General features: G+C 36.5%; 1 protein-coding gene across 2 annotated transcripts in view; it reads left to right on the forward strand.

Annotated features, from left to right (window-relative positions):
• Nucleotides 1-748: 748 nt before the first annotated feature.
• SUZ12 (SUZ12 polycomb repressive complex 2 subunit) overlaps nucleotides 749-21,126 on the forward strand; it is a 40,096-nt gene continuing 19,718 nt past the window's right edge. The window contains exons 1-6 of one of the 2 annotated variants that reach the window (XM_046676913.1): nucleotides 749-1,249; nucleotides 3,585-3,631; nucleotides 3,717-3,781; nucleotides 8,171-8,239; nucleotides 16,899-16,948; nucleotides 20,754-20,839. In XM_046676913.1, coding sequence (XP_046532869.1) covers nucleotides 976-1,249; nucleotides 3,585-3,631; nucleotides 3,717-3,781; nucleotides 8,171-8,239; nucleotides 16,899-16,948; nucleotides 20,754-20,839 — 591 coding nt within the window. In that variant the 5' untranslated portion in view covers nucleotides 749-975. The remainder of the gene's footprint in view (nucleotides 1,250-3,584; nucleotides 3,632-3,716; nucleotides 3,782-8,170; nucleotides 8,240-16,898; nucleotides 16,949-20,753; nucleotides 20,840-21,126) is intronic. The other variant, XM_046676914.1, reaches the window with a different exon arrangement.

Genomic DNA, 21,126 nt, shown 5'->3' on the forward strand with positions numbered 1-21,126 from the left:
TGATTCCAACACGTTGAGAAACCGCCTCTCTCAGTAAGGATCCTGAAGCCTTCACAGCACCTACAGAAAATAGTTTTCCTCGTCTTACAGGACATTCCGGTCACATATAAATCGCTCCCTTTGGTGGAGCCCAGTCGCGTCCGAGAGCAGCCGCTGCAACCCCTTGGCTGCCCCCCGTTCTCTCAAGGGCTTTGCTGGGTGGGATTCGGCCATGGGCGGCTTGAGGCACGTGGTGCCGAGGGGACAGGGGGCGCGATCTCTGCCCCGGGAGCCCCTCATACGAGAAGCGACCTGACCAAGCCCTAGGCAGGGCCGTTCCTGGCAAGTTAGAGACTCGATGATCGGTAATGGATTTCAGTTCACTTAACAGGCCCCTCGCTCCCAGTCCCGCAGAGGCCCGCCTCTCTTCAGGGGTTCTGTACCCCCCTGGGGGCGGTGACTGACGACGCTCAGAAGGCGAGAAACGGCTCCCTAAGCCGCTCGCCGGGTCCCTCTCTCCCCACAATGCACCGGGGCCAGCAGGAAGGCCGCTCCGACCCCTAATTTTCCCGCGAATTCAGTTCAAAGAGGCGGCCGGGCCCGCGATCGGCAGCGCGCACGGGCCAACCAAGCCGCGCCTCCGCGAGAAGCGCCTCCGCGTGACTGACGGGGGAATCCGCGGGCCAACGGGCTGGGCGGCCGGGCGGCGCGCGCTCCCGCCGGCCAATCAGAACGCCGGGCGGGGGAAGTGGGCGGAGCGAGGCCAGGCTAGGGTGAGCGGCCTCCGGAGCGGAGCGGGGCTCTCAGGAGGAGACACTTTTTTTTCCTCCCTCCTTCCCTCCTCTCCTCCTCCCTTCCCTTCCCCTCTCCTCCCCTCTCTCCTCCTTCCCCCCTCGGTCCGCCGGAGCCTGCTGGGGCGAGCGGTTGGTAGAGCAGGCGCTTACTCTCCGGGGCCGCCCGGCGGGTAGCTGGCGGGGGGAGGAGGCAGGAACCGCGATGGCGCCTCAGAAGCACGGCGGTGGGGGAGGGGGCGGCTCGGGGCCCAGCGCGGGGTCCGGGGGAGGCGGCTTCGGGGGTTCGGCGGCGGTGGCGGCGGCGACGGCGTCGGGCGGCAAATCCGGCGGCGGGGGCTGCGGAGGCGGCGGCAGTTACTCGGCCTCCTCCTCCTCCTCCGCGGCGGCAGCGGCGGGGGCAGCGGTGTTACCGGTGAAGAAGCCGAAAATGGAGCACGTCCAGGCTGACCACGAGCTTTTCCTCCAGGCCTTTGAGAGTGAGTGTGTCTGAGGCTCCGAGGGCAGGCATCCCCGCTCTCCCAGCATTGGGGGGCCGGGACACGCGTGCTGGGCCCCCCTGCCTCGTCGGGAGTCGACTTGATTTGGGAGTGGAGGGAGCAATGGAGGGGGCTGTCCCCCTTCGGGGATTGCGGCTCCAGGGGGCCCGAAGGCTGTGGCCGTTGGGGGAGGTGGAATCGGGGATCCAGGTGAGGTTCTTGACTCCCCGAAGGTTTACGCCGGAGGGTAGGCAGTGGGGCCCCACGCTAGGAGCAGGCGTCTTTGAGATGGGGAGGGTACAGTCGGGCTGTGGATCCGTACGGTTAGACCCGCAGTCAGATCCTGAGACCAGTTCTTGCTTTCTTTCCTGCCTTTCGCACTCGAAAAGTCCAAGGGTTTGGGTTGTCGGTTTTGAGGAGCAAAATGAAGCCTGCGAAGACACGAGTGCAGTGAAATCGACCAAATTGTCATTAGTCTGAAACGCCTTCGCACCAACTTGGTGCTGCACGTTAACATGGCACCTTGGGATGCTTTAAACCCTTCAGAGCTATCCCCCCATTTCATGGATGCGTAGGGACAGGTAGAGTTCAAGCATCTTCTTCTCTCGAGACGATCTCGGAATTCTGCCGGTGTACTACTACTTAATTCTGGAACGTTTTCTTATGTCAATTTCTGTTTTTAAGGTCTGTTTCCAGGGCAAAACTACAACTTAATTTGGAATGGGGGGCAAGGTGTCGGGAAACAAACAATAGAATTTATAAAAATCATGGCTATGAATAATCTCAGCTGTTCTTTAGTTAATATTATGTCGTGATTGTTCTGCTTTTTTGCCTTTTTGTGGATGTTATAATTGCATGATCTCTGATACCTAAAGATCTTAGAGAAACTTGAATAAACTCGGCTCCGCTGCCGAATGTCTTTATTTACAATTTTACCATAGCGTATGTTAAGGGCATGGTATCAGCTGTGCTTGGAAAGACATATTACATTGTTTAATACCCTTCTTTCATTCTCTGTAGTTAGTGCTTCATGAAATTCTAATTGGAGTTTAATATAGGGAATTTCAGTTTTCGTTGAAACCTATTGAACCTGCTGGAGAGAGATTCACGTTATTCTTACTTTTGCTTAATATACTTAAAAAAATCTAGAGAGGCTTTAAATTGGAAATATGGTGGAGAACTGAAACACAGCGATGACAATAAACATATGTGTTTTATACTTCTGAAACATCTCATCTCCTTTTACTGTATTTGAAACCAAAAACTAAACTAACTGAAGATTAAGTGGAAATTTAAAAAATTCTTTCTAAATGTTATGAGAAGACAAATCCTCCAAGAAAGTTTTAGCTGCTTTGCTTTCTGATGAGTCTACCTTGGAGAAGTGAACTGTCAGTAAGAGCTAGATTTGGTCACAAAACAACTTCTTTTCTAATATCTTAGTTTCTGAAAAGTTTAAATGCTTTGATGTGTTTGCCAGTATCGTTATATTTAGTTTATTTTGATACTGGTTTGTTTAAAGAAACGTTATACTAATAGATCATTAATGTAACTGGTCTTATGGTATTTGTAAATAAAATATTTTCTATCTGTAATCTAAGTCCTTTATAACAAGTTAAGTTTTAACTAAATTCAGCTTTAAAAAAACTTTAAGAATCTGTTGGTTACTTTAAAAATTTATGTTGAGGTAGTAGTTACGTATTGAGGTAATATTTACGTTGAGCAAAATAGATAAAGAACTAGAAATATGCACTGAAAATTTTAGCTATAATTTGTGCCTCAAATTTCTTTCCATGTTAACTGACTTTCATACCTGTTTTAGGACATCTAGGAAATGGCTGTATTCCCTTTTGGCTGCCTACCATACAAATTTTTTAAAAGACCACTTAAAAAGTGAAAATTTCTTTTTGTTGTTTGGCATCAATCGCTAGCACCTTTGCTGAATCCAACTACCTCATTTCAGCTACTTTTTGGACGGAGATGGGTTATAAATAGTTTAAATTAGCTGAATTAAATGAATATAACTACTACTCTTCAATTCTGCAGACAGACTAGTCTAGAAAGTAGCTACCTTAGAAATGTAAGGCTTAAGGATAAGATTGTAAAGAACCTTAAATTTAAAATAAATGTAGATGCGTTTTGTGAATGTATGCTATAGATTGAATGTCTTTTGATCTTACTGTGTGTAGTAATTTTTTTGATGTAAATATTTAGTTTAGGATTTCCATAACATGATTGGTTTATATTGGTTATAACACGGGCTGGGTTGGTATTTTCTTGACAACTTAAGTAATAAGTAAATTTAGATAATGTTTGGATTTTGTTTCTTGTTACCTAGAACCAACACAGATCTATAGATTTCTTCGAACTCGAAATCTTATAGCGGTAAGTAATCAACAAAATTCATCAATATTTTTTTTTCTTAGAATTTCCCCTATTTCATCTTAATATTTTTAAACTTTTTTTATAGCCAATATTTTTGCACAGAACTCTTACTTACATGTCTCACCGAAACTCCAGAACAAACATCAAAAGGTACGTTTTATTAATCTTATTTCAAGTTGATCAAACCGTGTTAAAGTTTTGTTTTAAAGTACTATTTCCAATTAAAGATTAAATGTGAAAACTGAACTGAAAGAGGGACTGGTTGAATAGGTTGCAGGATGATTTTTCATAGTATCATTTTTGTAAATCCCAATTTATTACCAGTTTTTTGCTAATAGAAATGATTTAGTAGTGAAGTGAATGAAGTGATTTTCCTAACAAATGTTTTTACTTTGTGCTACTACTTATTTTTGAGTTTGATGAAAGTTGAGGATTTAAATATTTACTAAAGGGCTCAGGCATACTATCTTTGATACATAAATTTAACAGTTAATGTTTAAATATTTCTTAAATTTTCTGACAATAAAGAATTTGCTTCTATAATGATAAGTTCAGAAAGTCTCATTTTATATCTTTGGTGATGTTCTTACTAAAGGGGAAATACTTTTGAAGTCAATAGGATGAATGTCCTTAGAAACAAGAAGTCTTAATCATCTAGTCTTAAGGTGGAGTCTGGAGGTGTCCGGCAGAGCTTAATTTGCTTTGTAACATTACTGTTTAATTATATAAGATTATGGAATGTTAGTTTCTCATCCTGTGTGCAATTTTGTTTATTGAGCATATCAAGTGAGCCACTTAAAATAGGAGAGAGCGTCTACTAAGCATTTAGTGTTGTTATAGTCTTGACTTGGTAAAACCATTAAACTATCTCAGTAGACTTTGAAACTAAACTCCTTTGGAGATGCCTACTGGTTGCTAAGTAAGCATCATGTTTTCTATACCAAGACATAGTTTATCTTTGTAGTTATATCTAGGTGTATTTTGAAGGATTGAAATATTAAAACTATTTTTCTTTTGGTAATCTTTCTGAATCAAGAGAGAGAAAGAGAGAAAGTACAAGCCAGCAAACATTGAATTTAATAGGGAAAACTTGCCAAGTGTCTAAATAACTAGGAAGAAAGTGATGGATTCGGCAACAGAATTAAATTTGTTAGGTCTTTACCTGTCTACTCTGTTGTTTGATCCATGCCAGGGTTCAGCAAACTTTTTCTGTAAAGGGCCAGATAGTAAATATTTTAGGCTTTGTGATCCAGGAGGCGGAATCAAGGATATTAGGTAGGATGTAGGTACTTATACAAAAAGAGAGAAAACGTCCACAAATGTTTTGTTGATGTAATTCAAAATATACTAATTGGGTACAATGTTTTGTAATACAGGCCTACTGGTGAGAAGTGTGGGATTTTTAAATTTTTTCAGGGTGGAGGGAGGTAACATTTAGCTTAATTGGGGTTTAGAGTTAGTGTTCTCTATTATCAAATCAATTGCAAATATTTATCTGTGAAAACCATTATTAGCTCATGGGCTGTGCAGAAACAGACAGTAGATTGGATTTGGCACATGGTCCATAGTTTGCTGGCCTCTGATTTATTCTGCAAAAATAGGAGAATTTGGTTAAGTAGTAGTAAACTTTTCCTTTAGTATTTTTAATATGGAAGATCAGTTGAGTTACCATCTAAGATGTTTTTAATTTAAAAGTGATTTTAATTTAAAAGGGATTGAATTTTTTCAAACTAAATTTGAGTTAATCCATAAATGGATAAAAAATATATACATTAAAAATCTAAGTTCATCATTTTCCTGTCATGTTTGTTTATTAGATTATTTGACTGTCTCATTGTGGGATGCGTTTCTGTTGTCTGCTAATGGGTGGAGGCAACTTTAAGAGCTTGGTAGTACAAACTAATTTTCTTAATTTATTGCCCTTTCTGTAAAAAAAAATGTCTTTTGGGGGAGTTTTGAAGCAATTTACCAGCCAAAAAACATGAATTCTACTTAGTTTATTTCCATACAAAAATGCATTAGGGGGGCAGGCCCTGGTGGTGCAGCGGTTAAGTTTGCACGCTCCACTTTGGCAGCCCGGGGTTTGCCAGTGCGGGTTCCGGGTGTGGATCTACGCCTGGCTTATCAAGCCATGCTGTGGCAGGCGTCCCATGTGTGAACTAGAGGAAGATGGACACGGATGTTAGCTCAGGGCCACTCTTCCTCAGCAAAACGAGGAAGATTGGTGGCAGATGTTAACTCAGGACTCATCCTCCTCCTCAAAAAATATGCATTAGGAATCACTTAATTCTTTTGTAATGTACGTGGGTATAGAAGACATTGTGACTAATTTTTTAACAAATTAATACGACATATTATATCTTCAAGTGAGTGCTGTCCTTTTCAAAGTAGTTGGTGACTTTGGAAGGTGGTGAATTTAGCCCAGTGATTGTGGTCTTTGCTCAGAATGTTTTTGAAACTCCTTTTTTGACTCTTAGAATGACATAATATCCATTGTTGGAATAAACGTATCATTCCCTTTGAAGTCATACACTCGGTTGTAATATTAATTCTGGTATATTTGTTAAGCTCGCCTTGTACTTTAGACTCACTTGATAGAGGTATTCAGACTCTATGGGCTAACACTACACTGACACACTGGAAATACTGGTGAGGAGAAGGGCATCTTTTATTAAATTCATTTTACTAGGTTTCATGTAAGCTGTTTCTGAATCCTCCCAAGAAAATTTCAGAAATATTCTCCTTTTTGATGACCTTTTGATAACTATTTCCTTTGTTAAATCTGAACTTCAGTGGCAGTATCTTTCTAAAGAACCAGAAATATTTGGTGTTGGAAGGTAGGGCTGCTTTTGTATAGTTGCTTATGTGGTTTGTTTTGTTTTTTCCTAAGAAAGGCTGAGTTGCCCTTATGATCTTACCTATTTCAAATGGTTGTTAATACTTAATTCTCCTATGCACTTCTCCTATGCACGACTGCGTAATGTTGGAAGAGATGAACCTTGTGACATACAGTCTTAACCTTTCTTCCTGCAGACAGGATTTCTTCTTAATTATTACCTAAAGATAAACATATTATTCTTAAAAGTTTCCAGTAACTTTGCTCCTCAGTAGTACATTTCAGTAGTTATACTGAAAAGTTATTTGTAATTAGCCTAAAAGAATCCCACATTTTTCTTCTTTCTTCTCTCTTATCTGTGGAGATTGAAAAAATATTGCCATCCTCATAAAGTACTTCTTACTATGCTCTATTGGATGAAATTTTAATATTTAAGTTTTCAGTAACTAAAGGTAAGGAGAGAAGCTTTTTTTAAAAAGATCTTTTGTTAATGGAGGCTATTTATTCACCTGAAATACAGATTGTATCGACTCCACTCTTCCTATCAGTATTTTACTGCAATATATTTACATTAACATTTCTCTGCCGAGAATTTTTATGATAGTAGTTGAGTATAATCATTGTTTTTGAGGAATGAGAATTTTTATGATAGTAGTTGAGTATAATTGTTGTTTTTGAGGAATGAGCATATTAGTAATTTCTAGTATCTGAATTCAAGCTTTACAGAATAATGCAGGATACCTTAAGTTTTTCCAAGTCCTAAATTTGAAGAGTATATTTGAATATAAAGAGAAATATTTGTTTCCAATTAACAAATATATATGGGTCTAGATTTGTAGCCCCTATCTCAAGGTCACATATAATAGACCACCTTAAGAACTAAGATGAGGCTTATTTGAGAACCCGTTCATTCTTAAATTGCTTGGGGGTGTTATTCTTAAGTTTCTATTTTATGGAAAAATTGCTTTTTTCTCTTAAACTTGTCACATTAAAAGCTAGTAATTTTATTATGATTTGATGGGTATGTCCCCTGTACTTCAAAATTTTTGATGATGGTGAAAAACAACCATCTCTTTAATAAGACATATCATTTAACTTGAACTATCGCTAACATCTTGGAGGATGTTTAATTAACTTCAGATATGTTTTATAGAATCTCCATTTTTATGTGATAGTGCTAGCGCATATTTGTCAGGTTACTTAATAGAACTATGACTGTTTCAAACATACATAATTTGCATTTCTTTGGTTCAGTCCAACAGATGCTTGAATACCTACTAAATATAAGGCACTATGCCAGGTACTAGGTGGCTTTCCTTGGAGAAAAGCAGTCTCTGCCCTTCAGGACCTTATAATCTAGTAGGAGAAAGAGTATTTATGCAGGTTTCACATTTAGGAGGCAAAATGTCAAAAGAAATATAAACCAAGTGCCCTAGGTAAGGAGAATCTCTCTGGTTTGGGAATAATTACAAAAGGTTTCTTGGAAAAGTTAGCATTTGAGTTGGGACTTGAAGGCTTGTCTGCTGTATTATAACATACACTGTCTCAAAAGTATTCATTGTTATGGCTAACCATCCATAATTTATCTTATTAAAAATAATCAAAATCAGATTTCCAACTTGCCTATTGTAGTGACAATAAAGTGTAATCTGTTTGTTTTTCCCAGTTGAGAAGTGATTATTTTGTTTATCTGTTTCTTCCAGGAAAACATTTAAAGTTGATGATATGTTATCAAAAGTAGAGAAAATGAAAGGAGAGCAAGAATCTCATAGGTAAGATAACCTATCAGTGTACATTAAGTGGCATATTTGAGGAAAGAGGAAAAATTATAGTGATCATTTCCCTAGTGATCACCTCAATATTGTAAGGAGGTAGAAGGAACCTTAGAGGTCAGTTGGTCCAAATTCATACACAAATCAGGAATTACTTCATCTATAGCATCCCTGGCAGAGAATCCTTAAGCTTTGTCTTAAATAACCTCCAATGCTGGGAACTCACTCTTTTCTACGACAGTTGTGTTCATTATTGTTTATCTCTATTACCAGTTTACTTGCATTTTGAGTCAAACTTTCTGTAACTTCTACAGTTAGTGTTAATTCTATACTTCATCTAAGGAGGGCTGGAGACTCATATTTATGGTTTACTTACTATTTGCTAGGTGCTATGCCAGGTGCTTCACAACATCACATCTCTTCTAAGTAGTCATCTTCACATCTGAGAGAGGCTCTCTTTTTTTCCATTGTATCCTTTCCCCTTTTTACGTCTTTCAGGCAAAATATTCCTAACTTTATTTTATATTTGAAATACATTTATCACATGATAGTTTCAGAAACTGGACCCTTTGGACAGAGTCTGATTATATGTTTTCAAATGTGGTACCCAGAACTAGTCCCTACATGTTCTGACTAGCCTAATATCTGCCTAGGCTAGACAGTATGCTTGCATTTGTTCTTTTATATGTAAACTAAAGAAAGTTGAATACTATTCTAAAGAGAAACAGGAATTTGAGTGGTATTTGTTTACTCGTTGACTACTTTTAGGGAGAATGCAGAACTAAAAGTACTAGATTTTTTAAAAATAGAGTTGGAAAAATTGCCACAATGCATTTTTCTTTTTCTCTTAAAGTTTTAAGTCATATCTTACCAATTTAGATAAGATAGACGCTGACTTTAATGATGCTTCATTTATGGTTTCTCGTTATAGTGACCTGGTATAAGATGTCATTTTTGCAGTTGCTGCTGATATTTTAAGTTTGGTTTTTGGAATTATGTTATTTTGTTGCTTGAATTGTAAAATCACATTTTTTTATTTTATATCTTGCAACCTTGTAGGACTGTAATTTATGTTTTCATATCCAGGCAATTCTTACTTGTAAATAAGCTTTGATAGTCCATTCTAGCAGCTGGTAACCGAAATCTTTACCTTAATCTATCTATTACTGCCCAAAGAGTGCTTATAATATAGGACCGAGAATATTCTCGCTGCATGCATACTTTCTTCTTTGCTTGAATTTCTATTTCAGATCTTTGTCTGGTCGCCTATGCTGGACAGAGCTTGTGGGATCCTCAGGGCCTTTTTTACTTAAAGTGTAAGCTGTAGTCAGAGCCTGATCTGACCTCCTTGTTTCTTTTCTCCTAAATACATTAATAGTTTGCCCTCCAGGTCTTTCAGGGTTCATGTAAAAAGGAGGAATGAACCAAGAAGAAGAAAACTTGACTCTTTACTTCATCTTCCCCATCAACGGTCTACCTTCATCACTGCTAAACCCTATTACTCTCTCATTTTGACATTGGCTTTGGTAAATATTAGAGAGCTTCGCTTAGAGTGTGTGTTGTGAGGGAGATAGATTATGCTGGGCAGTTCTCTGAAAAATCGCTCACCCAATAATTTTGTTCCTTTTGACCCAGTGAGTTCAACGGCTAGGCCAGGCTATAACAGAGGTGTTGTTAACCAGTGCACAGAAACATCAGAGGGTTGCATAGAATTCCTGCTTGTAATTTTGAAAAACAACTTTTTCAATCTTTAGGATCCATCTGGGAGCAGTGAGTTGACTATTTCAACCCCCCAAGATGTTTTTTTTGTTTTTATTTGACAGACCTAACTGTATGTTGGAGCTGACCATGCTTAATACCCACCAAGGCACTTGAGGCCCAGGTGGTATTGAGTTACTGTGCTGGATGCTTCAGCCCCTAAGATCTTTATGAATGTCTCAGTGTTGTTCCCAGAGTCACTAAAATGAATTGGGAAATTGCTTCATTTTAAGTTTACCCCCAAGGCCCTATATTATTAAATTACTTCAGTGTATTTCTCACCTCAGATTATGCATAATCCTTTTGTTCTCCTAAACTTATCACATAGGATTGTAAGAAGTTCCCTAGACACTAGTATGTTATGCTAGCTCCATAAAACTTTGCTTGTAAAATCTGTGGTCTAATTCTCTTACAAGAGAACAAAATAAATCTTTGTTGTTCCATAACATTAATTAGTAAAAATTAAAATCTTAAATCATATACAAAAATGTCTCTCTCTTACATCTATATTTTTATTCTGTACCATCTCAGACATAGAAATCTTGTTCAGTTTAATTGGATCCTGGATCTGTTCAACAGCGGTAGTTTGGGAGTCTTCCAGTAGAACTCAAGTTCATTCAGCACTTCCACAGTTGTAATGTCTCCACTCCCAAACCCAATGTATTTCATTCTCCAAAGTTCCAGGGGAATATCAAGACACACAAAAATACCATAGTACAACAGCCCAAAAGTTAGAACAATCAAATGCCTGACCTTTTATGACATTTGTAGTGACTTATAAACCAAACCAAATTCCTAGCATTATCTGTGCAAAATGAAGTTGATGTTCCAGGATCTTTTATGTATTTTATACTCTAGATCTACAGTTACCTTACTAGTCACAGATAATGGCAGAAACTTAGCAGCAGAAGTAGCCGATAGAAAAAAGAAACACATGGGACATTTCATGGTTTTTACTTCTTTAAGGCCTCATTCAGTTCACAACAGTAGACCAGAATTGTCATTTGTAACCTTAAAAGTCAGTAATAAAGCCCACCATCTGTGAAGATTCTTTCTTTTCTCGAAGAATGGCTTCTGAAAGTGCCATAGCAATTAGCAAATTTTAGAAATTCATAGTGGTCGCACCTCTAGTCTCCAGGTTCTTCCTGATGTTTCTCCTTGCTTTTGTGGTGTGATTATGTTTATTTAAAACATCTTTATTTTCTTTTTAGAATGTCTGATATTATGCCTTATATCCTATCTTCTCCAGCTCTTGTTTCTGGCACTCTAATTTATTGTGGGTTTTGATCAAGTACTATATGACTTATTGGAATAAATCTCTGGTCTTTCTGTAGTTTTCCATCGTAGCAGGATCCCAGGGGTCTCTTGTGCTATTAATCGTACCAATTTTGGAATTCTCTAGTCATAAGTCCTGACTTCTAAAAAGTACATCTTCATTGACTGAAAGGTAGCATGAAAAGATTTCCAAATTGGAGTTGCTTCCAAAAGTATTTCCTGGGGCCAAGTGAAAATCAAAATATGTCCTCTCTCTTCTCCTTAATCATCTTCCAGTCCTGGTCTGCTGTTAATAGCTGGAGAAATCCCCTGAAAGATACCTGAAGTAGAACTTTTACTAGGGATATTTTTAAGCTTGTATTTTTAGTAGGTTCATAGGGTAAAGTGCCTTTCATCACTTGTTGTTGTTGTTGTTGTTGTTGTTATAACCTAAGCTTTTGAATTAGTAATCTTCCTTTTCTAAGCATCTTTTTGTACTATAACAAGGTCTGGATCTTTTTTTTTCTGGGATTCCCATTTCCTTAGTGTATCATGTCCCAGACACTATACTAAGTCCTGGGGGATATAATGGTGAGCAAAACAGATGAAGACCCTGCCTTATAGAGCTTATTGGCATTTAGGGAACAAAGATGTACTTGTATAATAAATATAATTATAAAATAAGTGCTGGGAAAGAAAAGTATAGGCAAACTATGAGTGTGTAAAGCAGGAGAACCAGCTCTTGTTTGCGGTGTTGGATTTGGGAATAGTGATGATCAGGAGAGAGTTTCTCTGAAGAAATGAGCTGAGATTTGAAACATGAATATAGGAGTAAAATGGGGTGAGAGGGTGAGCAGATAGGTAATTCTAGATAAAGGGAATATTATTCATATGTCATTTGAGGCCAAAGTAGCAGACGAGACAAGAGTAGGGAGAGTGGCATTAGATGAGCAGATGGCCTTGGCCAGATAAAGCAGAGCCTTGTAGGCTATTTTAGAATGTTGGTCTTTATCCTAAGAAAGCCATATGTTATTTTAAATAGATATAGTCCCTTAATGATGTTTCCCTACCCCTCTCTTTTGTAGACTTACCTGCATTTTTAAAACTTCAGGTTGCTTCCTAAGTTGATTGTGTCTTTTCCAACATTAATAACATTTGATGTCTTGCTCCTCTTTTCTTCCTCTTTTTTTAACAATCCTGTCTTGACTATGTTTTGAACTTGTTTTCGGATCATCATTTTTCATGGCTTTAGTTCCTTTTTCAGAACCTGGGCCATACATTTCTTTTTACATTCCTACTCCTGAAGGTGCCTTGTGAATTGCCACTGAACATATCTGGTTCTTAAAATCTAAGTGTTTAAGAACAAATTTTTTTTAACGTGCCTCCTTGTATAATCTTTGGGTTTACAGTAATTTCTTTATGTTTTGTCTGCAGAACTTCTGGGAGGTTATTCATTTATGTGTAATGAACTTCCTCCTCTTGTTTGACTTTGCTTCTCACTAGAAAGTGTTCCCATCCTTGTATCTGAACCTCAAAAGAGACACTGGATTCTAGAATAATGGGCTTGATGTAATCACCAGTTCTCAGCTTTATGCATCATAGCGTTAAAAGGAGTTGAGTCCCATCTAACAATATAGATGCCAAATAGTGTGTGGTCAAACTTGTCCTGTTTTGAGGTAATACAGCCGTGACCCTAGTGAAGCCTTAGACCTATCACTGTCAGATTGATGTGTACAAATTAGAGGCACTAATCTTGGTCTCTTTCTAGCATAGAAATTTTGGTCTTTCTGTGGGATCTGGCTGTTCTTAAAGTTTGAGTTGCCTATGGGAATTTCATCTCAAAATGTTAGTCCATTTTGAATTCAAATTTACTTAACGTCATTCTGCAGACTGCTTTAGAATTGTCAGTTGTTTGTGCTTGGAATCTTATCCCAAAGTTTCAAATTCCCTGTCTAGTTTCCTAATGCCATATTTCCTGCTTCCTCAGAAGATGCAGATCGGGAACACATCAGAAAGATGAATCGAATCTTTACCTGATAGCTTATCCTGATCATCTAAGTGAGATCCTGTACAGCTTAAAACCAAATAGGCCTCACCAATTCTACATGTGTCTTTTCCTTCCCTTCTTCTGATCCAGCTTAACCAACTAAGATGTGGATACCGTAGCCACAAGAGAGGGAAGAGGGTAAATCAGGAAGGGAAAGAAGACTGCCCTTTTTCCTTGGATGAAGCCACCTATGAGAAGGGATCAACTAGGCTTCATTGTTACATTTTATTCTAGGTACATATCACAGTGTTTACTTTTAGGAGGGGAAGGAGGAAGGGAAATTGCGCATAGCAAATCACAAGTTATTTTTTAAGTTGATTAATTGAAATTTGGAATTCCTTTTATCTAAGAAACTGTTATAATGATGGCTGAATGTGCTTGCTACCTCATTTAACTTAGAATTTACCATTTAAAACTGTGTCTCAAACCATCTGTGGTGAAGGACCTTTTTGTTTTTAATTTCTAATCTTTTATAGATGGCTGCTTTTATAAATATACTGATCACATGCTTGGATGTTATGGCACTGTTAAGTTTCTGTAAAAGTTTTTAAATTTTATTCTCAATTTCTTTCCTTGTTGTAGAATGGTAACAGTTTCCCCAGTGACCTCACTTTGCAGACCACGATTTGAATAACACTAATTCAAAATATTTTTGTGGGGGCTGGCCCAGTGGCGTAGTAGTTAAGTTCGCACACTGTGCTTTGGCGGCCTGTGCTTTGCTGCTTTTGGGTCCTGTGTGCGGACCTACGCACTGTTCATCAAGCCGTGCTATGGCAGCATGCCAAACAGAAGAACTAGAAGGACTTAACAACTATGATATACAACTATGTGCTGGGGCTTGGGGAGAAAAAAAAAAAAAAGAGGAAGATTGGCAACAGATGTTAGCTCAGGGACAGTCTTCCTCACCAAAAAAATAAATAAATAAAAGAAAGTAAAATATTTTTGTGATTGGATCAATGCAAGATGTTTCTGTCATTTTAAAGTTGGAAGTTAGAATCACATTTCCCACTAAAAACAATGTAAATAATACTTTAAGTACTATAGGTCATGATCCCTGACTTTAAAAATCTTGTTACTTTAGGAAGACATCCTTATCTTATGAAAAGTATTTGTTGAGTGCCTTTCTGTAAGACACTGCTGGGTGCTAGGGTTACAATAAAAAGATTGTCAAAAGAGAATGTATGTGAAAAAATAGTGACAAAAAAGTGGTAAATACAAGTGCTTATAAAAGAAATTAAGCTCTGGGCTGACTGGGGGTGGGGTCTTTGTAGAAGAGAGAGGGAATACTCTGATGGCTATTTTATTCTTTTATGCAAGACTCACACTCTTGAGAGAGTGTATTTCCTCATTTTGTAGCTATCAGGTCTCAGCTAATAACTGGAGCCAGAACTTAAACTTGGATTTTTTGTCTCTATTTTATTATTCTTTTGTATTTGCCTATATAACGCTTTAGTGGAAATAAAAAGAAATGAGAGCCATATTATAGACAGCTGTAAGACAAAAGATCTGGCAGTTGGGGATTCATTAGAAAATTTAGACAAAGGAATGATACATACAAAGTGATATTTTAAGAAAATTAACCTGGCTTTAGTATGTAGGTTTAACTGAAGCAACTAAGAATAGCATAGATTGGTTGTGACTGATGGATTATTGTCTAACGTGGAAATTATAGAATATTTTCTCTGTCTTTCAGTTATGTTTTGGAGTTTTGCTAATTCTGCTTTGTAAGGTGATGTTTATGGAACTGTTTTTACAGGAAAATGCTAGTTATTTTTTAGTAAAATGGTGTGTACATTTTGTAGATGGGGTGTAGATGGTGGATATACTTTTTAAAAATCACTTTGGTTATAATTAACATTCAATAAAATACACCCACCTTAAATATATAGTTTGAGTTGTGACAGATGTATACACTTGCATAACCATAACCACAATCAAGATATAGAACATTTCTACCACCTTGAAAAATTCCTTTGGGCCCCTTTACGGTTGATCCTATTAATGTACTTTTTTTTTGAGGTATGAATTATATACAGTCACATTCACTCTTGTTGGTCTATAGTTCTGAGTTTTGACAAATGCAGACAGACAGGTAACAACCACTGCAATCAAGATAAAGAGCCCTAAAAATTCCCTCATGCCCGTTTTATAGTCGGTCCTCCTACTCCTCACTCCCGATGTATTTTAAAAATGTTTCTGATTCATGTCAGAAAGTGAGTAATATACATAAGTTACCTGTTTTCAAAAATCCCATTGTATACCACTTTTATTTTGTTGACACAAGTTATAGTTGTTATTAGTTTTCCCCTCATGTTTATGCTTTCTAATTCTGCTTGGACTCTTAGACTTCTATCCTTCCATAGCCATTTTGTCCTCCACTGATATCCTAGCATACTTTTCTTAGTACTGTTCTAGAAATACCCTTTGAGACCCCTACCTTGTAGTTTTTTAGCATACAGTTTCGTGGCTTACCTCACTAAGCAGATAGAGACATCCTCACATCTTCTGTTGAAATATCTCTAAGAAAAAGAGGCGCCCCAGGGAAAGTTATAAGGCTCACCTCTTTATAATATGTCCTCATTTGCAGTCATTACTTGCTCCTTAATACTCTCTTGCCTCAATGTCTTTACATAACTCTTTCCCCTCTGATTATAAGAATGCCTAGATTGTCACCATCATTTTGAAAAAAACAAAAACATGCCCTTTATTGATCCTTATTGCCCTTTAACTACTATTTACTTTCATTCTTTACACTAATAAATTTCTCGAGTAAGGGATCAGTACTGCTTCCCCTTTCCCAACATCTGGTCTCTGTGGCCCTCTGTAATCTGGAGCCTGTATCACACAACAGAAGCTGTGTTCTGGAAAGTTACAAATGGCTCCTGATCAACAAAGAGATTGCTCTCTTTTGTAGTTTAAACGTACTACAAATGCCTGTTGATATTTCTGTTTAGTCTTTCCCATCTTAATAGTTTTTCCATTGTTAGTAGATATTTTTCAAAACAAAAGGGTCATTATAGTTTATTATTTCTTTTTTCTTTTGCGTTGCTTCTAAAACTAAAAGTGAAAATGACATGTTGAAACAGTAAATTACAAATCTATAGCAGATTTGTAATTGTGTATTTCATCCCTAATTGAAGTAGAAAGTGATAGTTCTGCATCATTTGTCAGGAGGTTGAATCTCCATAGCTTTAAAATCTTTAAACACTTTTGCATGGGTTCAGCTACCCGTATGAAAATTTCCGTTTTGAGGGGTGGGAAGGGAAGCCTGTCCTCATTAGAACACTGAAGCACAGCAAATTCTCTTGCCTCTCATTCGGGGTTTGTTTTTTTCTGCCTTATTCCTTTGGTGTTTTTGTTTTTATTTTTGTATTTTGTGAGTTTTTGTTTTTATGTGTATAGACACATTATTTTGGATGTCATACATCATACTTAATAGGGAAAGCATGGAGCCATGGGCTTAAATAGAGTTAAGAATAAGAAAATCAAATATTTATAAGTTAGCTGAAGTAGCTTTGATTTCAATGTTATATTTTAAAGTCTAGGCTGTTTTTATTATGCAGCATTAAAGTGATAAAATTTTTTGTTTGTTTTGTTTAGCTTGTCAGCTCATCTGCAGCTTACATTTACTGGTTTCTTCCACAAAAATGGTATGTACTTAAAAATAAACAAATTAGCATTCTAACAACAAAACACCTTTGTGAGTGTAAACTCTTAATTTTTTGTGTGTTTAAATTTATAAAATTATACTTTAAATGGAAAAGATGTTAATTCTGATCATTATTTCTCTTTAGTTGACCTCAACGATTTCAGTTATTTCTTTGTGTGGTCAGTAATGAGATATAGAGGATGTAACTTACAATTCTTTGAACTTTAAAAGTAGTAGTTCTGGGCCAGCCCAGTGGCACAGTGGTTAAGTGCACACGTTCCACTTTGGCGGCCTGAGGTTTGCCAGTTCAGATCCCCAGTATGGACATGGCACCACATGGCATGCCATGCTGTGGTAGGCGTTTCACATATATAAAGTAGAGGAAGATGGGCATAGATGTTACCTCAGGGCCAGTCCTCCTCAGCAAAAAGAGAAGGATTGGCAGTAGTTAGCTCAGGGCTAATCTTCCTCCAAAAAAAAGTAGTAGTAGTTCTTAAATTGTTGTGCGTGTAGAAACATTTTGACGGTTTGTTTAAAATACGTATACCTGAACCCTACAATAGACTCAGATCTATTAGGGTTTTGGTGGAGCTTAGGAGCCTATATTTTAGTAAGGCCCTAAGATAATTCAGAAGTAGGTTGTCTGAGGAACAAATGTTAAGAAACTAGGTGTTAAAAGCTTTTAAAATTTCTAGGCCGGCCCTATACGTAAGCTCTTGTTCGTAGCCTGGTTTCCTTGCTGCTTTCCTGGTATCCATTTAAATTCTAACTAGATTTTGAAATTGTTAAATTAATCACTGCTGTGTGTGATCATTCTTGAAGGTGAATGTCAGCTTCATCTGGCTCATATCTAAATAGATGAAATTCCAGCTCTTATCTCTAAACAATATTTTTTGGGGCTCTAAGTGTTGCTATTTAAAAAAAGCTGTATAACATTATCTTACCCAACTCAGAGCCATCATCTTTCCAAAGATCATAAGTAGAAGATAATGGGAAGATGTTTTGATAAAATTACATTTCTTAGATTTTGCCATTTTTTTATTTCCAATGTTTTTTAAACTTTAAATTGTAAAGACTAATGATGAAAATTTTAATTAATTGCCTTAGAACCTGGAATTAGGTGAAGAATCTTTCTGTGTAGAGCCCTTTCTGTAGAAACATTTTGAGTTGATGTTATCGCATCGTATTTTTTTAAAAATACAGCAATGAAACAACTGAAACAGCCACTACCAGCAATGGGATATATTGATATGCTAGATATTATACAAAGAATATTATATAGTCTTAAATGTTACTTCATTAAAAGAGGTGAAAGCATGCTGGGTAAAGTTTCAGTTGGTTTCAGATGGATAAAATGCTTCTCAGCTTGTCTATCTTAAATTTGTGTGTGTATCCGTTATCATGTGATATAATAAAACCTTTATAAGAAACATGTCAAGTTAGTCATCCTTGGTGCTGTTTAGTAAGAGATAAAGTTTAATAATAAAATGTTTATTTTAGAAAGGTTTTGTGACTAGTCAGCATTTTTATCTAAGAAATTTGAAATCTGATCGTATCTGTAATAGCAGCTAATGTAACTTTACTACTAGTTTTGCCTTAGATCTGGTCTATCTTTTATATAGAAGTAACCTGAGTAGCATTTTTATGTTCTTTTTTCCTAAATCATTTATAATCATCTCACAGAGTCCTTATTTCTAATCATTCATCATACTTGGTTTTCTTTGGTAATTCTAAAAGTACGTGGACTCTAATACTGTAGAATATTATAATTTGAATTTTATAGGTTTGTTAGCACTTTGTCCCCATGGATTTATACAAAACATATAAATTATCCGTCACTAAAATTAGTGATGGATATTAATATAATAACATTTACTAATATTAATAAATTACTATTATTTATTAATATTAATTGAATTTAATTAATTTTACTTGAATTAATTAGTTGGAATTAATTGGAAAGTAGTCAGATTAAACTTTTTTCCTGTCTACAATGACAAAATGCATAAAGTTCAAAAATTGCTCAAATTCACTTGAAGTTTTTATTTTTTCTTGATGTTACTGAAGTAAATAAAAAAGTAAATTCTGTTGATACTTCTGTTTCCAGAAAATAATTTCCTATTATAACTTTGAAATTAGTGGAAGTTGGGAAGAAGCAGATATTATTGCCTTTCTTGTCTATTCAAGGTATATTTGTAGTTTTTTATTTTTTTAATATTTTTAAGAAACTAGGATAGAAAACCCACATCAAGATCCCTAAAATCTGATGACTTTTTCTTTTGTTTTTAAATGAAGACTTTTGTTTAGCAATTACTACTTGAAACTGTTTAGAATGAATACATAAAGATTATTAGGGTACTATTTTCATGGTGAGTATTTTTCAGAGAGTATTTTTGTCATTGCATTTTAGACATCAGATTATTTTTTGCTATATTAAAGTGTGTCCTGGATACAACTTACAGAGAAACTGATTCATTCAAATGTATTTTATGCACACATCCTGCATAAGAAGAATGTTTTTAAGTAGGAAAAAATGTTGTCCGACATCTCAGAACAAAATTTACTTTATTTCTGTATGTTTATGGATCCATCTATTATAGTAGTTCTACATATTATTGAAATGTAAGGATGAATGAATGATTAAATATTTAAGTTTGAACTATTAATGCCTTGAGATTAAAGACAAGTAACTTATAAAGAAGTACTCTGGAACCCTGATTTGCAAAAGCCTTTGGTTAGTTAATTGATTTAGAGAATATAGACTGTTATTTAAAATTAAAATCCCTAAACTTGGTAAACCAAGAAATTTCCCTAGGTAGTGAGTGATATCTTGATTTTTGTTATTCCATTTAGGCTTTAGAGAAATTCTGGAGAAAAGGCAAAAAAATAGCTATCTTTTTTGTGAAATGATAATATAATGTTTATGTTATATAATTTGTATAATGTTTAATATTTTTTGAAATCCATTTTTTTATTCCTATGGTCACAAGTCCTAGTCAAATTAAAGAACTTGTCAGTTTAACATCTCTGTGTGTTCAAAATCAAATGTGTATAATAGTAACTAGTTCAATTTAAATGTATCTTAAACTAAGTAATTTTTCTAATAATAGATTTTGGGAGAAGGAAAAAAATTAAAAATGTGTATTTTGTGTGTGGTTATCTCTTCTGAACTATTTCGTTTGTGCTTTCTGCCAAGAAGCTTTAACTGTATTTGTCAAAAATACTTTTGACTGGCAGTTTATTATATTCTTTTATTATGATAAATGTTAAATCTTTATGGCAGAAATAATGAGTAAAATTTTTAGTTTTAATTAAAGTGAGCCATCTTATTTGAATTAAAAGAAAATCACAATATGTAGGAAGATAATGGTAATTTTCTTGTGAGGGGTTTATTTAAATGACTTTATATATATATATAAAGCCTTCTTTAAACCCCATGGTCAAGTGGTTGAGTTCCCACACTCTGCTTCAGTGGCCCAGGTTTTGCCAGTTCGGATCCTGGGTGCGGACATAGCACCACTCATTAGGCCATGTTGAGGTGGCATCCCACATGCCACAACTGGAAGGACCCACAACTATAATATACAACTATGTACTGGGGAATTTGGGGAGAAAAAGCCCCCCCAAAAAAGTTCACTACATATTTGGAACTGAATTTGGGAAAAAAGAATGAGTAAACTTCTAAGAAGGCTTCATTACAGGAAGTCTTGTTTTTGTTGACATTCCTAGACTTCTTAGGAAAATGAGTACTATATTTATATGTTTTTAAAAATACATCTTAAAGTATTGATTCATTTTCTCTTTAGATAAGCCATCACAAAACTCAGAAAATGAACAAAATTCTGTTACCCTGGAAGTCCTGCTTGTGAAAGTTTGCCACAAAAAAAGAAAGGTAACATGTAAAGTGATTCTGGTAGATTAAGTGGAATAATTTTTAAATTGAATATATTCGTACATATATATTGTGTTTTTAAACCTTCAAAGCTTTTAAATATGTTGATGGTGGTTTATAAAACTGATAACCTCTTCTTCCCAACCTCCTGGGTCTTCCTGTTTTTTCTAGTCTGGCTGTAGGTATCTGCATAAAACTCTCTCCTATAGGAGTCTGACAGTGAAGGGAAGAGCCTGTGTTTTAGCATCTTAGGACAGAAGTTCAGTTTCTTCCCTACCACTTCAGTC

The sequence above is a fragment of the Equus quagga genome, chromosome 11 (genome assembly GCF_021613505.1).
Source record: "Equus quagga isolate Etosha38 chromosome 11, UCLA_HA_Equagga_1.0, whole genome shotgun sequence".
NCBI lineage: Eukaryota > Metazoa > Chordata > Mammalia > Perissodactyla > Equidae > Equus > Equus quagga.